The sequence below is a fragment of the Anabas testudineus genome, chromosome 13 (assembly GCF_900324465.2).
Source record: "Anabas testudineus chromosome 13, fAnaTes1.2, whole genome shotgun sequence".
NCBI classification, from domain to species: Eukaryota; Metazoa; Chordata; class Actinopteri; order Anabantiformes; family Anabantidae; genus Anabas; species Anabas testudineus.
Window position 1 is genome coordinate 5,154,339 of NC_046622.1, and position 18,726 is coordinate 5,173,064.

The following is an 18,726-nucleotide window of genomic DNA, read 5'->3' on the forward strand; positions in this document are numbered from 1 at the left end:
AGATTTATACAGTTTGCAGGAAAATACATTAAATGCATTATGTAGTAACTGATACCAGTGTCAAGGCATGAGGAGTGACAGAGAGTCAGCACCAACCCTGACATCTGTGACTGATTACAAGTTGTAATGCGCCAGTGATAAATGTGAGAACACAAGGCGGTGATGAATTTAATACCCTTCCCCAAGGAAAAGAGACCTTCCATTACATGTCTTATTACTGTCTCTCCCTCCTGATGGCTTAATTGATCCATGCAGGCCAACAAAGGCAACCCTCCTCCACCCATCCAAAGATAATGATACCGATAGGACGGGAGAAAATAAAACCACAGCAGCTTTTAACCCAACTAGCCCCTAGTTCAACATTCAATTACAGCATTATAAGGCACTGAGCCTCTTGTAATATCGAGCAGTTGCTGGATTATAAGGATGAATACACTAAAGAGTTTCATCACATAACTAATTTTCATTGTATTCAACTTGTTTTTCTTCAGCAGAGAAAAAATGGAAATGGGGCCACTGGTCTGATTGGCATGTCCTGCTGCCAGAGCTTCTCCTGCTGTGGTGCATGCTAAACTAAGTGCCTTTATGGTTGAATTCAGAGGAGAAATGCAAAGCATGAAGGAATAGCACTCCTTTCTACCCACAGAGGTTGACCACGGCATATGCTGCCGTTTATTATTCCCTGTGTCTGCCTGTTTTCCATTGTATTTATAGCAGGGGGAACTTGATTTAGATCAGCTCCATCTGGTGATTCGATGAAGGGATGGGTGCCACATCTTCCGCTCTTCTGTGTTACTGGCCTTTATTTAAAGAAGATGGTAAGTGAGATAGCAGGGCGTCACTCTCTCTCTCTCCTTCTCTCTCTCTGACACCAGCTGCTGCTTCACAGTTTATGATGCTGGCTGGGAGGCACAGGGAGAAGGGGATGTCTGGAGCCTGTAGAGGTGTAAAAATCCTCCCACTTTCCCTGGTGGTATGCAAAGATTCCACGGGTGGCCTCCAAAGCCCCTTCTCTTTCGCAACCCTCCCCCCAGCTTCAGCTTCCATCAACCTACAGGAGCCCCTGGAAAAGGAGGTGAAAGAAAGTGGACCTAACAGACCTGCGACTTGGGGCTCAGAGGAAGAGGTTGATTAAAAACTATTTTACCATCTGACTTCAACGTTTGAAACTGCTTCTACCTCAAAATAAAAATGTGTAGGGTTTTCAAGTGTTCATGCCTACAAATGGAGCAAATGTAGGCGGTTATTTTCTTCATTTCAGGTACGTGCAATTCAACGGGAAATGTGGGGCAGGATAGCTGAGCTGCCAAAAGATGATTATCTGATCTAATGAAGTCTCCAAATACTGACATACTGGCACCAGTAACAAGAAAAAGAACAGCTAAATAAAATTCAGAAGAACAGACATGGGCCCATTTACACTCTAATTACATTGCAGAGGAGATCATAATGCCTCTTAATGGGAAGGAAAGTCATTGCATTGGACAACTGGTAATGTGATCATCTACCCATGGCTGACACTCAATTCAAATCTTTCTTTAAATGTCCTTATTTCATTACTCTCTAATCTATTCTTTACTCAATGTGCTGGTGCAGAGAGAAGTGCAGAGAGATGAGGGAGGGGATGGTTAAAGTCTATGGCTGCTGTCTAAAATGCTTCATTTCATGGGTTATTTTTCTGATGAAAAACAGCTTAAATGGGGTATCTGATGTTCAATCAACATCTGGCTTCAGGCCGTTTGCCTCTATTGCGGTGTTAAGTTTGTCAAGGCTGTATTTGACTTCCCCTCAAAAGGAACAAACAAGGAGCTTGGCCCCTAACAGCTTTGTCAGGGGCACTATGTCATTCACTTTACCACAATTGTACCACTTTCTTAGTGTGCTTGCCAGAATAAACAACTCACTGTAGGACTGGCCAGCTGTCTGTTGTTGTCTGTTTTAGCTTATGTACAGTGTGTGCAAAACTGTGCTCAATTTTATTCAGTGAGTTTTGTGTAAAATTATTCTTACTGTACAGTTTCTTGATGATAATAAAATCAGAAAAATGCATTGAAAACCTGGCTGTTAAATTTGAATACAGAGACTCCATAATAAATTCTTGATATTTTTTCTTTTAAAGATTTACACAATTCTTTTACAACAGACCACAGTCAGATAAATACGTTACACAAGCAAACAATCACACAAACGACTTGCAGTTCTTTGTCTTCCTAAAATCTTAGTCTAATAGGGAACAAACACACTGATGGCAGAGCATCCTTGATGAAGCATCTTTGGCTGCTGCTGCACCATGTGCATGTGTTTGCATAACTGTCAGACTGATTGTTTAGTTTCAAACCTGGCAAAGTGACAAAGATATGACTGAAATTTACAACAAGAAGAAAAAAAACGTTCAGTGTTCAGTTTCAGCAAACAATATGTGGTATATGAGCAGCTTCCAAAACAAAATGGAGTCCAAAGAGAAAACATGAAACTGCACAAACAGCACAGCTAGCGAAATTAACTTCCAGTGCTATTTGCTCTCTGTCACCTCAGTGTGTGAGAACCGCTGCCTGTTTGTTGCCTCTGAGGAGGCTGGAGGCTCCCCACAGGGGAAGAGGGTCATCTCTACTGATTTTCATTTCCACGCTTACAGACAGAGCATGGAGGAAGAGACAGGCCACTGCTCTGGTGCCCACCTGGTGACCAGATGAAGGCTTCAGGGTTCAGCATCCACTCGTAGCTCTGCATATGCAAGTGCAACAGGACAGGCATGACGCTGGCCCCTGCCTGTAGCCTGTCTTGAAGACGGATGAGGCAGTGGTGCAGAGCCTGGGGCCCCCAGGCTTCCTGCAGGGACCTAACTATTGGGCTGGTAGATTAGGTCTGGATCACAGTTGACATGCCAAGCAAAAAGAAATGGGATGGTGAAAAGAGAGGGTGGAGTGTTTTTCTCTCCTTCAAAAGTAAAGTAGCAAGCATGTGACTTGAGATGTTTACTGTTCTATAAATGATATAAAGGATATGTATATGACTGAGTCAGCAATTAAATTGTTTAAGGTATTAAGTAAGCATAATGCCAAACGTTGATTAAAGCTTTTTTAAGCTTTTTATATGTAAGAATCTGCCACTCTCTCTATTTTGTATCATAATAAACTGAAATATGTTTGGGAATTGAACACCTACTGTATTAATATTGACCATAAAAAGGCTATGCAAAAGTTTAAGCTGTTTATTTGTATTGTTTAGGCCATCTGCACACAGCAATAAAGGATCATCTTTCCAACTGTTTCATTATCACTGGAAAGACCACATTAGCAGCTACTCAAGCGACAGCAGCCCATTTTCCCCTTGTTCACCCCCACCTATTACCGCTTCCTTGAAGATATATAGCAAGCTATACACATGAATCACAGTCCTGCTCTGCACGCGGCACGTTGCCCTTGGTTAGGTGTTACTTCTCAAACTCAAGGTCTAACAATGGGGTAATTATCACAAAACCCTGAGGTAAAGGAGGATATTAGAGGGTGATATGTTTAGCCGAGGTATAAGGGATTTCTTTATTGTCAGACACATGGTGTAGGATCAATTATTTTGTGGCTTTTAAGGACAAAATATAAAAGAAATAGGTTTATGGTTGAATATCGGAGACAGAACAACAGATTTATATAAAGGTGTTAGTAGAAACCATATTAAAACACGTCCAGGTTACACAGCGAGGCAGAGGAAGGTTGCTCACTATCACAAGTGACAAACAGCGGCCTGTTGGTATATCAGGAGAGGATGTAGATCTCTTTTCAGATCAATACCGTCTGAGAACGTCCCTGTCACAAGCCTGATCCTGGTGCCAGCTTGTGTCTAAATCTCTATCCTGTACTGTCCCCACAACTCCCGCGTGCCTTCTGTGTAACTGCCTGAAGGGCTTGCCGAGGGGAGAAGAGCATGCTCAAAACAACAAAGCCTAGCGCAAGGACACTAGCTGACTCCCAGCTAAAGATCTGAGGTTTGATCATGATTACAGATTGCTGTGGCTCAGGGCAGGTGCCTCCCTGACTCAGCGGCACCCTGCTGAGAGCCCATCAATCAGTAGTGGGAAGGATGGCTCTTTGAATACTTTGCCTCAGTGACAGCACATCTTTAAAGTTCTGTGATAACTCTGTACAAGCTGTCTTTGCTTTGAGTTGTTGTTCTCAGTTGCCTTCCAAGAAACAGGATGCCTGTGAAAACCCAGAGGAGTTCAAACAAGGAAGCTTAGTTTTCTATAAAGAAACAAACTCATGACCAGCGGAGTTAGAACCACAACTAGGTTGCTTGGTCCCATTTTTGTATCCGAGTTTCTTATTAAACCACAGTGGTTTGTACTTTTGGCTTTTTTGACTTGCTCATCCCATATCTTATGTTTCATCAGTGAAAACTATTTTTCTGATGCTAAACGTAACTGTAAAACACTCGTGCTTGTTCTGTTTGAAGTCTGAAGTGGAGTCTATGTGTCTAGAATAAATGTGTCTTTTCAAACTGAATGAATGCCGCCGGGGGAAATCACGCACCAGTTGCCAGTAGTCAGCCGACAACTGCTCAGGACAAAGTGCTCAGCTCCTCTCAAGTCTTTCACTGCAATGGTCTCTGGAGAATAGAGAACAAAGCTGTGGACTGACCAGTAACCATATATTTGCTATTTCCTTTAGTCTTTGTGTTGCTAGGACTGAGCGTGTGAAGAAGACAAGAAGAAGCAGAGAGGGTGAGGTTCACATCAACACATGAAAGCTACAAAACCCCTGGGAATGCAGTCCTTTAAAATAATAAGTTGTCCAATTTCCTTTCAAACCTTTGACATTTCATTTGAGACAGTTTGTCTCTACAGTCTTCCACATATTTCTAATTATGAATTCCCTTTGAACATAGTCATAATGAGACTTAACTCAGATTTATGACTGCAGACAGCTTTTAAAGGCTAACTTCACACAGAAATAGCAAATGTCTATTTTCGTGCCAGTTCATGTGGTGTCATCATTTTTATTCCTGCAAATAAATGGCCAATAACATGCCAAAGTATATTCAGTGCAGTTAGGCTGAAGAGTCTTCAGTAACAGAAACATCCACAGTAAACATCAGTCATTCAATCATCCTCAACTACAACGTCTTGGAAGCAAAATGATCGCAGAGCTCCAGGCACAGTGGAGGCTGTAATAATGGACATCTACTACCCTATATCCAGTGTTGTTTTGCAAGGTCTTAGCTGTAGCTACTGATTGACATATGTCAAATCCACATACATCTCTAATAGCCACCTCTGCTTCCTCACACCTATGAGCTGATGCAGTTACAGAAGAGGAAAAAGCAACATTGGGAAACAATATTTCTGAGCCAGTCGCCTCGAAAAGAAACACAGTAAATCAGCATCAAATCACAAATATCAGGCAAACAATCAAAATAACACAACCTTTCCTTTGTCCACTCTGATGTGTGACTGACAGTATGAAGCATGTTATCAGCTGGCCTGAGTGCCTGTGACTTCTTGGCTTCTATTATCTCTCTCGCTGCACATGATGAGCCATTTGGCATCCACCACGAGCGAGGCTGAGCGCTCTGTGTTCGAAAACACACACACGCACTCCAGTCAGACACTTATTGCGTGGCTATCTTCAAATGTCAGATGGTGAAGCACATCACAGAGAGGCGGAAATATGTTGAGCAGAACAGCTTTGGAGGGTTTCACTTCCTGATCCACCAGCTCTCACCAAGATTCAGTGATGTTAGGAAAAATAACACGGACGTCTAACTGCTTTCACTTTGCCAGTACAATTCGGCCAGACACTCAAACAATGTTATGACAAGCAGTCAGATTGATCTCCTTTTATTTTTTGTAGAAACCTTATTTTTCAATTACATGTTTGAGCAGTGAGACAGGAGGTGGCAGGAGGCTGGAAAGGGAGCTGCCCCTAGGACCTGCGGGGAGCAGCATTAGGAGGACAGTCGTGATAGCGACACATTCACTAATGATCAAATCTTAGCCAGCAGTGCAGGAGATGATGAAGTGAATGATATCACTGGCAGCAGAGCAGTACCCTTGAGCTCCCAAGGGTCCACATAGAATCACTCTGTAATTACAAACCCTCTATTCTGCTTCCACTTAACAGGTGACACCCTTGTCTTTAGTTGTCTATGTTAAAAGCTGTGTGGTTCCCTTCCAATTTACCCACGTAATTGTGTTTATATATAGGCAGAGCAGGCTATAACACTAGGGTATAGACACTGTAATGAGGTTCATGTACTTTTTTTTACAGAATAGCTAAGATGCTGCCAAAAAAAATAGTTTGATCTCATTTTAGCTGTTGAATGGGTTTTGTTTACTTTGTCTTGCAAGAATTTATCTAAAATGAAAGTGACAACACCACGCAGACAATTGATGGTAGTCAGACTTTGCATTATCTTGGAGCAATTCAGTGATGATTGGTGTTTTCATTATGCTGGCAAGTCTATAAAGCCTATAAATAACTAATATTTCATCATTTCGATTCATCCTCACCATCTCCTGCTAGAGACATCAGCTCATACAAGCACTAGCTGGAATATGTGATTTAAAAGCCACAGGTTCAGTTACAGTATGACTCTCAATCACACCCAGGAAAACCTTCTGTAATATTTGGTGGTAACAGAAACTAAAGCCAGGTGGCTGTTGCTATGGAGATCCATGGCCAGACCATGGGCCAGGAAATGGGTGTAGTTAGCTTGAGAGGACCGGGAGAACAACACCAGGGGGCTTACGGGGTCCAGACCCAGAATTAGAGCACAGAGTAAAAGTCAGTCTGCTGGATCAAAGAGTGCCTTTGTTCCCATGCTCCCAGAACTCTCAGCTTTCGCTTTGCATTTGAGTTGTCTGTGACATTTTGTTTCTGTTCAAGCAAAAAAGGACATACCGATGAGACAAGCAAGAAAAAAAAAAGTGAAAACAGAAAAGAGAATATGTGCATGAAGAAGGCAGAGGAAGCGTGGACTCAGTCAAAACAAGTTCTACTCATTTCTCCAACTCCAACAATATTTTATTCCCACTTTATGTGCAGTATTGTCACATGTGTCTCTGAGTGCAGTTAATAATAGCTACCAAACCTCAGAAAGCTCTGTATTGTTCAAGCTGTTTCTCACCAATGTCCTATATATGGCCATCGGCTCTTGCTGATCTTCATAAACACATACAAATATGGGTAGTGCATGTCTTCTGTCCTGTTTATAGCTGCCTCTAGGTCTCACTGAGATGAAGCTCCCTTTTGTGCATTCCAGAGATCTGGTGTTATGCTTTCACTGGGCTGCATTTTGGACTCAGTGACTCAAAATACATCGAGCTACTCTGTCTTAGGGTGTACTGAATAGACGTCCCAGATGGCTCAGGAATAAGGGGCCTCAAGACATCTCAAGGCCTCTTTTTCCTGTGCACTTGGCTATATAGGGTAAATGCTTGACTTGAGGCTCTTTCTTTTCTGATTTTGTTTATGTTTTGCTGTTGTTGCTGTTGTTGCTGCTGAATTTCTGCTTTTTCAGGTTCAAAGGATGTTCGGTCAACAAGGTGCCATTTGACAACTATGGAGATTTGACTACAATCTGCTCCAGCAGAGTAAAAGTTGACTAGCGGTGCCGTGTTTCTTGAATGTAAGTGTAACTTGTAGCATAACTTGTCTGCCTTAAACAACAGACAACGCCTGCTTCAAGAATTTAGGCATTTCTCAAAATGTTGACCCTGCCTCCACTTTCTCCCCGTGTCTCTCTTTTGGTCTGCACCCCCTGCTACTGTGGAAACCAGATCCTATAATGGGAAGAGCCCACCCAACTGCTGCTGCCCAGCTGGAATGAGAGCCTGGGAAGCAAAGCAAAACTGCAATCACACTGCGTCGCGTTCCTCCTCAACACTAAACCCTCCCCATTCTCTGCAAGTAGAGCCGTGGGCCACAAAACAGACATCAGCCTGTGTCAGCCTTATAAGAACTGAAGCATGCACACTTCTTTTTTTTTTTGCTAAGACATAATTTCATACAGCACATTTACAGTGTTGTCATTTTATGATAATGACGAGTGTGACATTTTGCTCATTACTATGCCAAGGTGCCTTTGATGCTGTTTAACGCAAGGCTTCTTAAAAAAAAAAAAGCTCACATGCACATTTCACTCTATTAAATGAAGTTCTATTTTTATTGATCACTTAACACACAAACACTCATTCTCAAGGGTCTTTTCGCCTCCACTCATAAATTCATAACATCCTTCAAAAATCCTTCACCGTTTAAAAGCCTGTCAAATAAAAATTGTGGTTCAGGGGATGGGGAAGGTAGAGGTGGGGCGTTGATCTCCAAATTTCTACTCAGCCACATTTAGGCTACATTACAGGACCTCTCCAAAAAAAAAAAGGGCAAGAGAAGCAACAAATTTGCACTTTAGAAAACCAAATGCCCCCTTCACACATACAACTGTTGTCACCAAGTGATTAATAGAGTGTGGGGCACTCATGACAAACAACTCTATGTGCACAGGTGACTCCTTTCCTCCTCTGATCTGATCTGCAGCTGTTTTATTTTTTTTTTTACGCCACCTTCACCTGTCTTCACTGTCTAGTGCAAAGGTCACATGTTTGACTGACCCAGTCAGGGGCAAAGCTTCCCTCCCAGAGCTGCACACTGACCCTGATCTAATTCTCCCGGAGACAGAGGCCACTTCTACCAAGACAGCTGTCTCTTCTTGTAGCTCTTAGTGCTATTGCTGTGCTTTCCGGGATGAGACACAGAGTCAAATTAAATAAGACGTCCATGAGTCAGAGTGGTGAAACGGACAAAAATGACTTACTCCTTAAGGAGGTGTTCACTCTGCTTCTTTGGAATATGGAAGTTTACAATATAGTGTATCTGTGGTTTGGGGGTAAAGAAACTAAAGACAGGCAATTATTGTGGATTCCTTTGCCTAAAATAGACCCCTCTCTCAGCTAGTCTGCACTCCCATTTTATTTGCAGATCTGTCTCCATACATCCAGCCCATATTCTATTTCCTTGCCTGCTTGCTATTTGACCTATGAGAAGGCAGCACAAAAGAAGTATTGACCCCACATTCCCCCTCACTAGAAAGAACAGGCTATAATTAACTGTAGTGTAAAAGGCACAGTGCCTCTGAGACTGTAAAACAGGGTATGAATACTGAGCAAACTACTTTATCCCACAGGGCTCAGACCCAATTCATTCAATCCATACTTATTCATTTATTCAGCTAACTCAAGGCCTCTGACTCCCTCAGAGGTGTCTCAGGTCAAACGTGGGCTTTCCATCTTTTTCATCCCTAATTAGACATAACATGTGGTGAAGTTCGGGGTAAACAGGTAGTCTTCTTTCCCTCATTCTGTCTTTGTATTTCTGTTCACACAAAGGGTTTATCTGCTACAGAAACAACAGATAAAGTGATTTATTCTTGTATCCCACCTGTGACTAAAGTGTTGCTCACTTGCATAAGTATAGGGTAAGGCACTGACACCAAACATGCCCTCTAAAATGTGTGTCACCAGTGATACAGAGAAGTGGAGTCTTTGCCATCTGTTAAGCATCTGTCTGAGCGGTGATTCATCCGCACACTGTATTCACTGTTTTAAGTGTCAGCAGCAAAACTGTGATATTTGCTAACAATTACTTTTTTGCCTGCTTCACCCTCTTAGAGGAGAACACACTCATTTTCATTATTAGTGAATTTAAGGTGGTGGGAGTAAGTTTAGTAGATCTGTTTAGTCTGTTGCAGACTGACTAATGCAGAAAAACCTCAACTATTGGATTGAATGTCATGAAATCTTATACAGACATTTGTGGTGCTCAGAGGATGAATCCTGTGACTTTGATGATCCTCTGCCATTTTCCTGTAGTGCCATGAGTGAGTTCATAGTTGTGGTTTAGTTCGAAATATCAAATAACAACTATTGTACCAATTACCATGAAATTTTGTTCTGACTTTCTTTGTCAGCAGAATATTATTTATATTATAACATCATATAAAAACTGTTTACATGCAAACCCCAAAGGATACTGAGACATATACCATTACATACCATATCCCATTCAGTGAGTAAGATTTTGTGTAAAACACTGAAAAACCAATAAAATGTTGAAAAAACTAAAACTAAATTCATATTTTTAGTCACTCACCACTCGCTCTCATAAAATGTGGTTTTCAAGCAAGTAGTCATTCTGAAAAGTCAGAACCCATGTGAGATATTACTAGAAAAGTCATCATGTGTGTTACATAGGGGACAGGTTTCATGTGGGCTGGACAGGGAACTCAAAGATGGCACCCAGTCACTGAAAATAGCTTGTCTGGTGCATAAGCCAAAAAAAGTCTTGTGGACATTTTTTTTTCAGGCCACTTGGAGAAACTGACCAAAGGGCTGAGAGGCAGTGCCGTATCCAGCTCTCCTAATATATCCATGGTTTTCAACACTGACTATGGTTACTGAAACACAGAGACACGTGCCGTCCCAAAAGGCAAAACACAAAACTGCATGACTGGGTTTCAGGAGACTAGCACGTCAAACTAAGATGGTGAACATGGTCACTTGTGATCATGTTAGCATGCTGAGCATCTAGCACAAAGTATTCTGGCTCAGTCCCACAGTGTGAGTGGCAGGAACAAGATAAAGATTGATTGCTAATGATTTTTTGCTGGTAACTTACTTGCAAATTATCATTCAGTTGATTTAATGATCATCAAAATTGCTGCAGATTCATTTTGTGTAAATTATTTAATCAACTAATAGTTTCAGCACAGCACTGCCAATCTTGTTCCCCAAACTCATTCGTTGCTGTCAGCCTCCTAGATGCCACACTAGACAGGTTTTTGGGAACAGTTCTGCTCCCAGTGACAAAACAATCCAATATACAGCACGCCTGCTACTATGGCAGAGAAAACAATGACTTAACAGAGGAACAGACTGAAATAACCCTTCTGTCTATCCTTTGGTTCCACAGACTTCCTGTTTGACAAAACTAAATCCCTGTTGATGCTGGGCTTTCCGCCCTGTTTCTCTCTGTTTCTGTCTCACTGTTTTTTTTTGTTGTTTTTTTTATCTGTTCCCTCTTTCTGTCTGAGCCCAGGTCTGCTCTCCGGGTCACTGGGTACTGGCTCAATCAGTTTTTTTTTTCTGCTTGCTGCATGGAGCAATGTGAACAGCCACTTTGAGGAGGAGGAAGAGAACGAGAGGAAGATGGAGAAGGATAGGGAAAGGACTTACAGGGCTGGACACAAAGCAGAACTAGAGAAAAGGTGAAACAAGTTTGAAATAGAGCATTTAATACAGGAGCAGTGCAAATAATACTGTAGGGCAGAAAAGGAGAGAGTTCATGCTGCAAACAAGTGAAAGGTGATGATGAAAAACAGACCAGAGTTTTGAAGAAAATAGACTGCCTATGGTGGACAGGCTACATTTTGCTGCTCTCTGACTCCAGTCACCCTTGTAGTGGTCTTAGTGGGGGTTTGGGGAAACTGCATGTTGAGTAAAAATAGCTGCGAGGCTGAATGAGCGCATTACAGTGTTGCAAGAATGGACTACACTCTACAGTAGGTGATCAATCAAACCAGACGAAGAGACGTTCACTTTATAACCATCAGTGGCCGGAAATGTAAGTAATGAAGAGCAAGATAGCATCCTAAAATCCATAACAGAAGGCTCTAGGAAGTAGTGGAAGGGGTTTCTTCTATTAAACGTATACAGTAGGCCAGTGATGTCTCATCCGTTTTATGCAATACAGTCTGCAATGGCAGACGAGACAGTGTAGTTCATCCTCACATCACAGTGGCAGGCCTACGAGGAGAAGCATATTTACCTATGCTCCTGAAAATGTCTCGTGATCTGACACCATGAAACAATGCCCAGCTCCACATTCCAAAGCCTTCCTCATATGGATGTGGTTTTATTTTGTTGTACCTCTTGAAAATGAGTGCTGGTGGTGAGAGGGGAGTGGAAGCACACACTCTGGGACTGGAGGGGATCCAGCTGGCAACAACTCACAAAGCCGACACAAGGACAAAGCTCCTGGCTGTGCTGGTATGGCTCTCAAATAGGACAACATGCTCCTGTGCCAAATAGCCCTTGGCAAAATCATGGAAGCCATAATGGCAGCCCATCTGTAATTTATTTACATGTCTTTAAATTTAGCGCTCATGCTCATGCCCTTGACATGCACTTTGAGCTACACTGGTAGATCAGACAAATGTAGTAAATTTAACATCATGTGGCCTGAATAGCACATGACCCGGATGCTGTATACTGTGCTGACATATTGTGTTACAGGTTACCTCTGGGGCAACAACAGAGCTACTTAAGGAAGTGATACACCTGAAACAACATAACTGTAATCAACTCAGAACGCTTTTCATGTGTGTATCATCCCTGCATATTCTTATTTTTCTTTACATAACAATATGAATGGGCAAATGAGATGCTGGCACAAAGGTGTAAACAGGGCCAATCAACCAGAAAACAAAATGAAGAAGCTTTTCCAGAAGGCAACACAACAAATTATTTGATAGTTCAGATGTTGTGGGATGTATTCAACCAGCACGGCCAACAAGCCTGTGCACACTGCAGAGGCAGGAGCCAGTTTTTTCCACCCTTTAGTTCAAAATAAAAACAGACATAGCACGGTTTTACTTGCTTAGATTCTGATTCTGAAAGATAAATGTACCACAAATAAATTACATCGCCTAATGGTTAGGTTAGCAAGCTCGTGGCTAGATGGTTGCTGGTTAAATCCCCCAGACCAGTAAAACCGAACCTGGTTGGTTGTACAAGTAGAAAAAAGCAGCACTTGCCCCTCCCTCGTCAACACTACTGTGGTGCCTTTGAGCCAGGACCTTAATCCCAGCCGCTCCAGTGGAGCTGGTCAGTGGCCAGCAGGTCAGACTGGGCTGAACTGGGCAGCTTCCAGGTGGGAATGTGTGTGTTCATGTGATCAGTACATTCCTGTGAAAGAGAGCTGGTCTCTGAGTGAAACAACCAAATAAAATAAAACTTAACTTCCAGAATCCAGGGTAAGATTTCATGTAATTTCATGTAATAGTTCAATGTTTCTACCCAATCATTTATGCTTTTCAACTGTGCCTCTGTGATAACATTGAATTTGTCCTCGCTGCAACAACGCCAATGACAAAATTAGACTCCCTGCTGACCTTCCCTTATAGCAGTAAAATATGCTGCACTGAGCTGTTTCAAACTTTCCTTTACATCCCTAGGGGACAGTGCACCTCATGGGTCTGCACCTCCTCTGAAACAGCAGCAGCCCGTATGAAGTCCTCTGCCTGTACCCTCCATACTTTCCCAACAAACTACCAGAAAAAGGCCGAGTACAGCCTGTCATTCATCATATTGTTTGTCTTGTTCAGTTTCAAGGACACGTCACTTTAACACATTCTCTATAGAATATAGCCTATATGCTCTGGCCTCGAGAACCTATTGTATATCTCCTGACTTATCATGTGTATGATGATTTCACCACTGTTTGAGAGATTTTAGGCATGTTTTGAAACTACACTTACCAATTACCGCGTCTCCTTTTGGCTTTGCGTGCTCCAAATCAGGGATTGCATAACAATGCATGTTACTAAACATGCATAACCTCACAGTATGACATCCACAGTCTCTGTCTTCAAAAGTTCTAGCTTTAATTCAATGCATCTATATAACAAAGAGCTATTTAAAGAGTGTTTTCTGTTCTCCTGTTGGTGATGTACATTTCTGTTCTCCTGTTGGTGATGTACATGTTCTTATTTTGACTAATATTAATTAAACATTGATAATCTAAATAACAAAATGCAATAGCTCTTATTAGGTGTAGAAAAACCTTTATCGAACAATTGTACTTTTTGGATCTTTACATTTTCCAGCCAGATTTTAAATAATTTTCTAATTTCACTTTTACAATTTGGTTAAATTCAGCAGTTGGCCAGATCACAAGCCAATTAATCCCTTAAAGCCATTTGCACTGTGCATGAATTAGACTGCGTCTGAGGCAAAATCCTGATGTCTGAGCCAACTCGGCATGCATGGCTATCACTGAAATCTGTACAGAGGCTATTGAACCAGAAATTCAGCTCTTCAGACTGCTGATTTTAAACATATGTGAAGTGTTTCAACACCAACCAGCCCATTTTCAGATCATGAATCTCACTTTCAAAAAGCCTCAACAATATTTAAACTTAATTGATGATGGAGTGGAACGGTTATACAATCACAGGACCTTCAGACCATAAATCATCAAGAAACAATCAAATAACACAATGTCAAAACAAAACTACCTGTGAGGTGGGGCAGTGGAAAGGGAGTAAATAAACAAGGAAGCAAAAAACCATAGATTAAAGGATGGTATTTATGCAGAAGGGAAATGCAAAGTATGTAAAAACACATTTAGAAATTGTGGCTTTCAAAAGCAAACAGTAAATAGCTCTCTTCCCAATGCGTGCAGCTCTTCTTGGGGCACCCAAAAACACAAGGCGCGGCTCTGCAGGGGGAGAATCAAAATCCCTAACAACCAAATCCAAGTCAAGAATCTTTTAATGTCTGAACCTCCCATCTGTGCCGCAGCCGCTTCGAGTCCTCACCACTGTATAACTAAGACAAGAAACTACAGTGAAAGCAGTTGTTTAATGTAAGCAGCACAGCGATCTCAGGCCTTTGATTTATGAGCCAGAACAGTCTCATACTCTCAGACTCAGACTCTCTGGCCTGTGGAGGAAATCTGGGCCTTTGCCATTAGCAATTAACCAGCTCTGGAATAACTTGCTCACAGAGAACCAAAAACAAAACAGCATTATAAGAGGTAAACAGCAACACCATCAACAATAATAGTTGTTGGTAAATGTTGTTCTTTTAGTCTGGACTGTAGCTAATGAAATAAAGCCCTGATAAATCCTTTTAGCTCTAATCTAGTTCATGAGATTGGGATGAATTTAAGGAAGAAGTAGAGTGGATGTTTCACTGGGGCCTCTCTGTTAAGATGCAAAATAACAAAAGGACGAAGACAACAGCATCATAGGCCGAACTATAAGGCTCCTTTGCGTCTGTTGAATTTGCATGCGCTGCCTCACCAACTGTACGCCTCATTTATTCCTGCTCCATGTTCCTGCTAATCGCTGAGATTTGATCATATCTCTTGGCACACATTCCGGTTTCCCCCAGCAGATCTTTATTTCTCAGCGAGGTTCTGGGCTAATAAGAAGCAAATGCTGAATGTTTCAATCATCAGGTATTGTTTTAATTCTTTCTCCCAGTCCCCCTCCCTGTCTTCCATCACACTTTTACACTCTTTGTAAGTGATAGAAGACAATACAGGGAGCAGCCCACTGAGCTTCCCAATTGTGTCACCTCCAATTAGCCCTTCTGAGACATCCCTGCCCTTTAGCTCAACAGCATTCAAGTTAAAAGATCTGAGTGCTGCCACTTTTATGGTGCGCCACCTTCTTTCGCTCACCTTTCATCTAAATTCATGCGTGTTTGGATTTGTGAGTCTACGAACGAGAGAAATTGCAAAAAAAAAAGACAGGGATGTTTTAATCCTATAACCAAAAATAGCAGCTTGCTGTAATGCTCTATGTATGGGGTTGCTGTGAGCTTAAAAGGAGCTCTCCTTACATAAAAGTGCACATTTCTGAATAAACCAACCAGCCTTCACCTTAATCATCCTCCATATTATACATCATTAATACTGATGTTGCTAAGTAGCTAAGCCTTTTAGAACTAGGACATGGTGCGTTGTGGTGGTCCTCTGTAGATTTATCCTTCTGAAAAACCTGGCAGCTCTGTCAAATCTGCCTGCAACCTGCTTTTCTGTCACATCACTTTTTAAAGCCAAACTGAAGTGATGGGGTTTGCACATAGCAGAGTGATGAGCCACAGTATGCAAGCAAACGTTTTTTGAGTTAATGAGAGGACTGGAGCGCCGCAGCTTCTTAAACTGGGGCAGAGAAACTTGAAGCTTCAATGGAAGCTTTCCCTCAGACCTCACGTCCCGGGAGAACACATGAGCAAAACCAACCGTACACATAAACAAAGCTGGTACCGTGCAGAGCTGTGTCCACCTACTAATTAAACAAACAAAGCATGGTCAGAACTGCAGCGTGGACGGACCTCTACTTTTGCAAAGAGAAAGAAACAGGCGTGGGTTGCTTTTCAACTTTAAGGGGTGCATTCTGGATCAAATCCAAATCAGAAAATCACACTGACATATTTCTGGCAAGCTTGTAGCACAAATGAAGCTCAATTTTACACCATTTCATCAGTCAAACTAAAAACAAAGGATGTGAATTGATGCCAGAAGTCTGTGGCCCATAAGAGAGCAGGAGCAAGGAAAATTACTAGTCAGAGTGAAGCACAGGAAGGTATGATGAAACTCTGAAGGTTTTTTTTTCTTCTTTAAATTATATGTTCCACCATATTTGCAATATCTTTGCCCAATTCAGGTTTTCTCACATGGGACCAAAATCTATTCACGTTAGGCACCAACACGATGACGATCCACAGTTCAGTTTGTGCTTTTTCAAAAATCTTACAAACATTTACTTATAGAGCAGAGTGCCTTGAGCGTTCCTTGAAAACTGCAATCATCTTAATTAAATTTAATCAAATAAAAAATGAACATTGACCTGTAGGCACTGAGTGAGTAACATGAGCTACATCTCAACGAGTCTGTTCATTTCCTGTTCGGCCGTTGATCCATTTCTCGACCATCAGTAGGTTTGTTGGGGAAGTTGGACGGAGATAAACTTTTCATGATTATCACTTCTACGCCTCTTTGTTTCCTCATCAATTCATTTAGTTCAGTGAGCAATGAGAAGGTAATTACAGCCACATACCTCCCATCTGGATTTATAGAGAATCTGTAATCTTTCAGACCAAACCATAAAATTATGTGATCTGACTCTTCAAAGCACTGTAGTCCCAGATATCTTCATAACTTCACTCTGTTCTATACAACCTCAGTCAGATGAAAACCACGTACTGACCACACTCTGAAGGTTTTGGTTTGGGCTGGATGAAGGTACAAAAATACCCAGAACCACACAGAAACATCAACTTACCACCAACAAACTGGATTCCGCCGGCCACCCGGCCGATAGTACGTGAGATGAGGTCAGAGATGCAGCAGCCCATGAGCGCTGTGAGTGCCACCAGCAGGAGGAGGCCACATCCCACGCCTGTCACCACCGTGCAGATCCTCCACTCCAGACTGGGGATGCCATGGAACGAGGCATAGCGCCCACACTGCTCCAGCATCACTGTAGCCTGCCTCTCCTCGTCCCGCACAGGATAGGAGCAACGCCGAAATGTGCCAAAGGACACCGGCTTATCCATCTGTGTCCCCAGCAGCCAGTAGGGCATGAAGAAGCCAACACAGGAGGCCGCAGCACACAGCAGGGAGAGCAGGGCCCAGATAACACCCGTACATGTCAGACTAGACGCCATGGTAAACAGTGTGCAAATGGTCGACACAGTCACTGAACTAACAGCAGTTATATGAGCAGTCGCTGTGTTGTGGGAAGCCTTGCAGTGAGCATTTAACACTAGCAGTCTTCACCTTCTCAGTGATTCTGGGTCCCTGTCAGGAGGAGAGAAACATCCAGGGTGAGCACTGACAGAAAAACACATCTGCAGGAAGAAGTGGTTTTGGAATAGCATGAAAAAAGACTTTGATAGGCTGAAAAATAGAAATCTGTGCCATCATAAAAACAAAACAGTAATAATTCAACATCATAGATAAGAGAGAATCCCAGTAGAATTATTACTAATTAGCAGACTAATAACAACATGATCAGTGTAGTTTTGTGCCTGACAGGTGCTTAGTTAATCCTGGTTTTCTGTTAAGTCCTTTAAGTATTATGTATTTAAGTGTGTTTATTGTGCATTTATTGTGCATTTTATATGTTTTGAGGGCATTTCCTTCACGTCTAATGCGAGAATTATCGTTATTAGTTCACAGTATTCGCCATCGTTAAGTAAAAAAGGAATAATAATAACTACTATATCAGCACAGGTACCCTGTAACTTAAACACCTGGGGATAAATACAGCTGACAATAATGTAGTTTTATTTTGATAACAGTTGTAACTCTTGCACAAAACAGCAGATACCCTCCCTATAATAAACTTTATAATTATATTACACACATAGCAGTATAGCCTGCTCCGTGTTATGGTGCCATATCATGTGAAAACACCAAAGCAATTCAAACTTAGTTCAGGGAACAATCCGCTCCCACAGAAACAGCCACTACATAAATATATAATCATATTTCAATAGGGGTGACCTCAAGGAACACGGTACGCTGTAGCAATGCTCCCTGTGTCGGAATGTGACAAATGACAACAAGACTGGGAAATTGAAAATGAATCAGAAAGCTTACATGCTGGCAGACCACCGGAATAAGGGTCGCTCGCTGTGCGCTCAAAGGTTATTTCCATTTGCGCACTCCGGCTGTGTGCGTAAGTCTCAAATCAAAACTTTTCCCCAGTCAAGAAAAAAGAGAAAAGAAATGTGTTCAACCTATGATTGTAAATTTAAAAAAAAAAGTCACCGCAGTATCCTCCACAAATCACTTCCTCCTCATCAATACATTTAGTCGAGGCGAGGATCAATTATTCACTCCTGAGCGGCGCAGAAACGTGCGGCGCGGACTGACTGGACTCCTGAATCCACATTCCTGCTGTGGGAGACAGACAGAGGTAGAGAGAGAGAAGGAGAAA

The 18,726-nt window shown here is 42.0% G+C and overlaps 1 protein-coding gene across 1 annotated transcript in view; it reads right to left on the reverse strand.

The window, feature by feature from the left end:
- The window catches only part of LOC113149720 (LHFPL tetraspan subfamily member 6 protein), a 38,606-nt gene extending 19,889 nt beyond the window's left edge, over nt 1–18,717 (reverse strand). Inside the window, exons 1-2 of the mRNA XM_026341968.1 lie at nt 18,387–18,717; nt 17,065–17,582 (exon numbers count right to left, since the gene is read on the reverse strand). Of these exons, the coding sequence (XP_026197753.1) occupies nt 17,065–17,449 (385 nt within the window). The 5' untranslated portion in view covers nt 17,450–17,582; nt 18,387–18,717. The remainder of the gene's footprint in view (nt 1–17,064; nt 17,583–18,386) is intronic.
- Nucleotides 18,718–18,726: the final 9 nt, after the last annotated feature.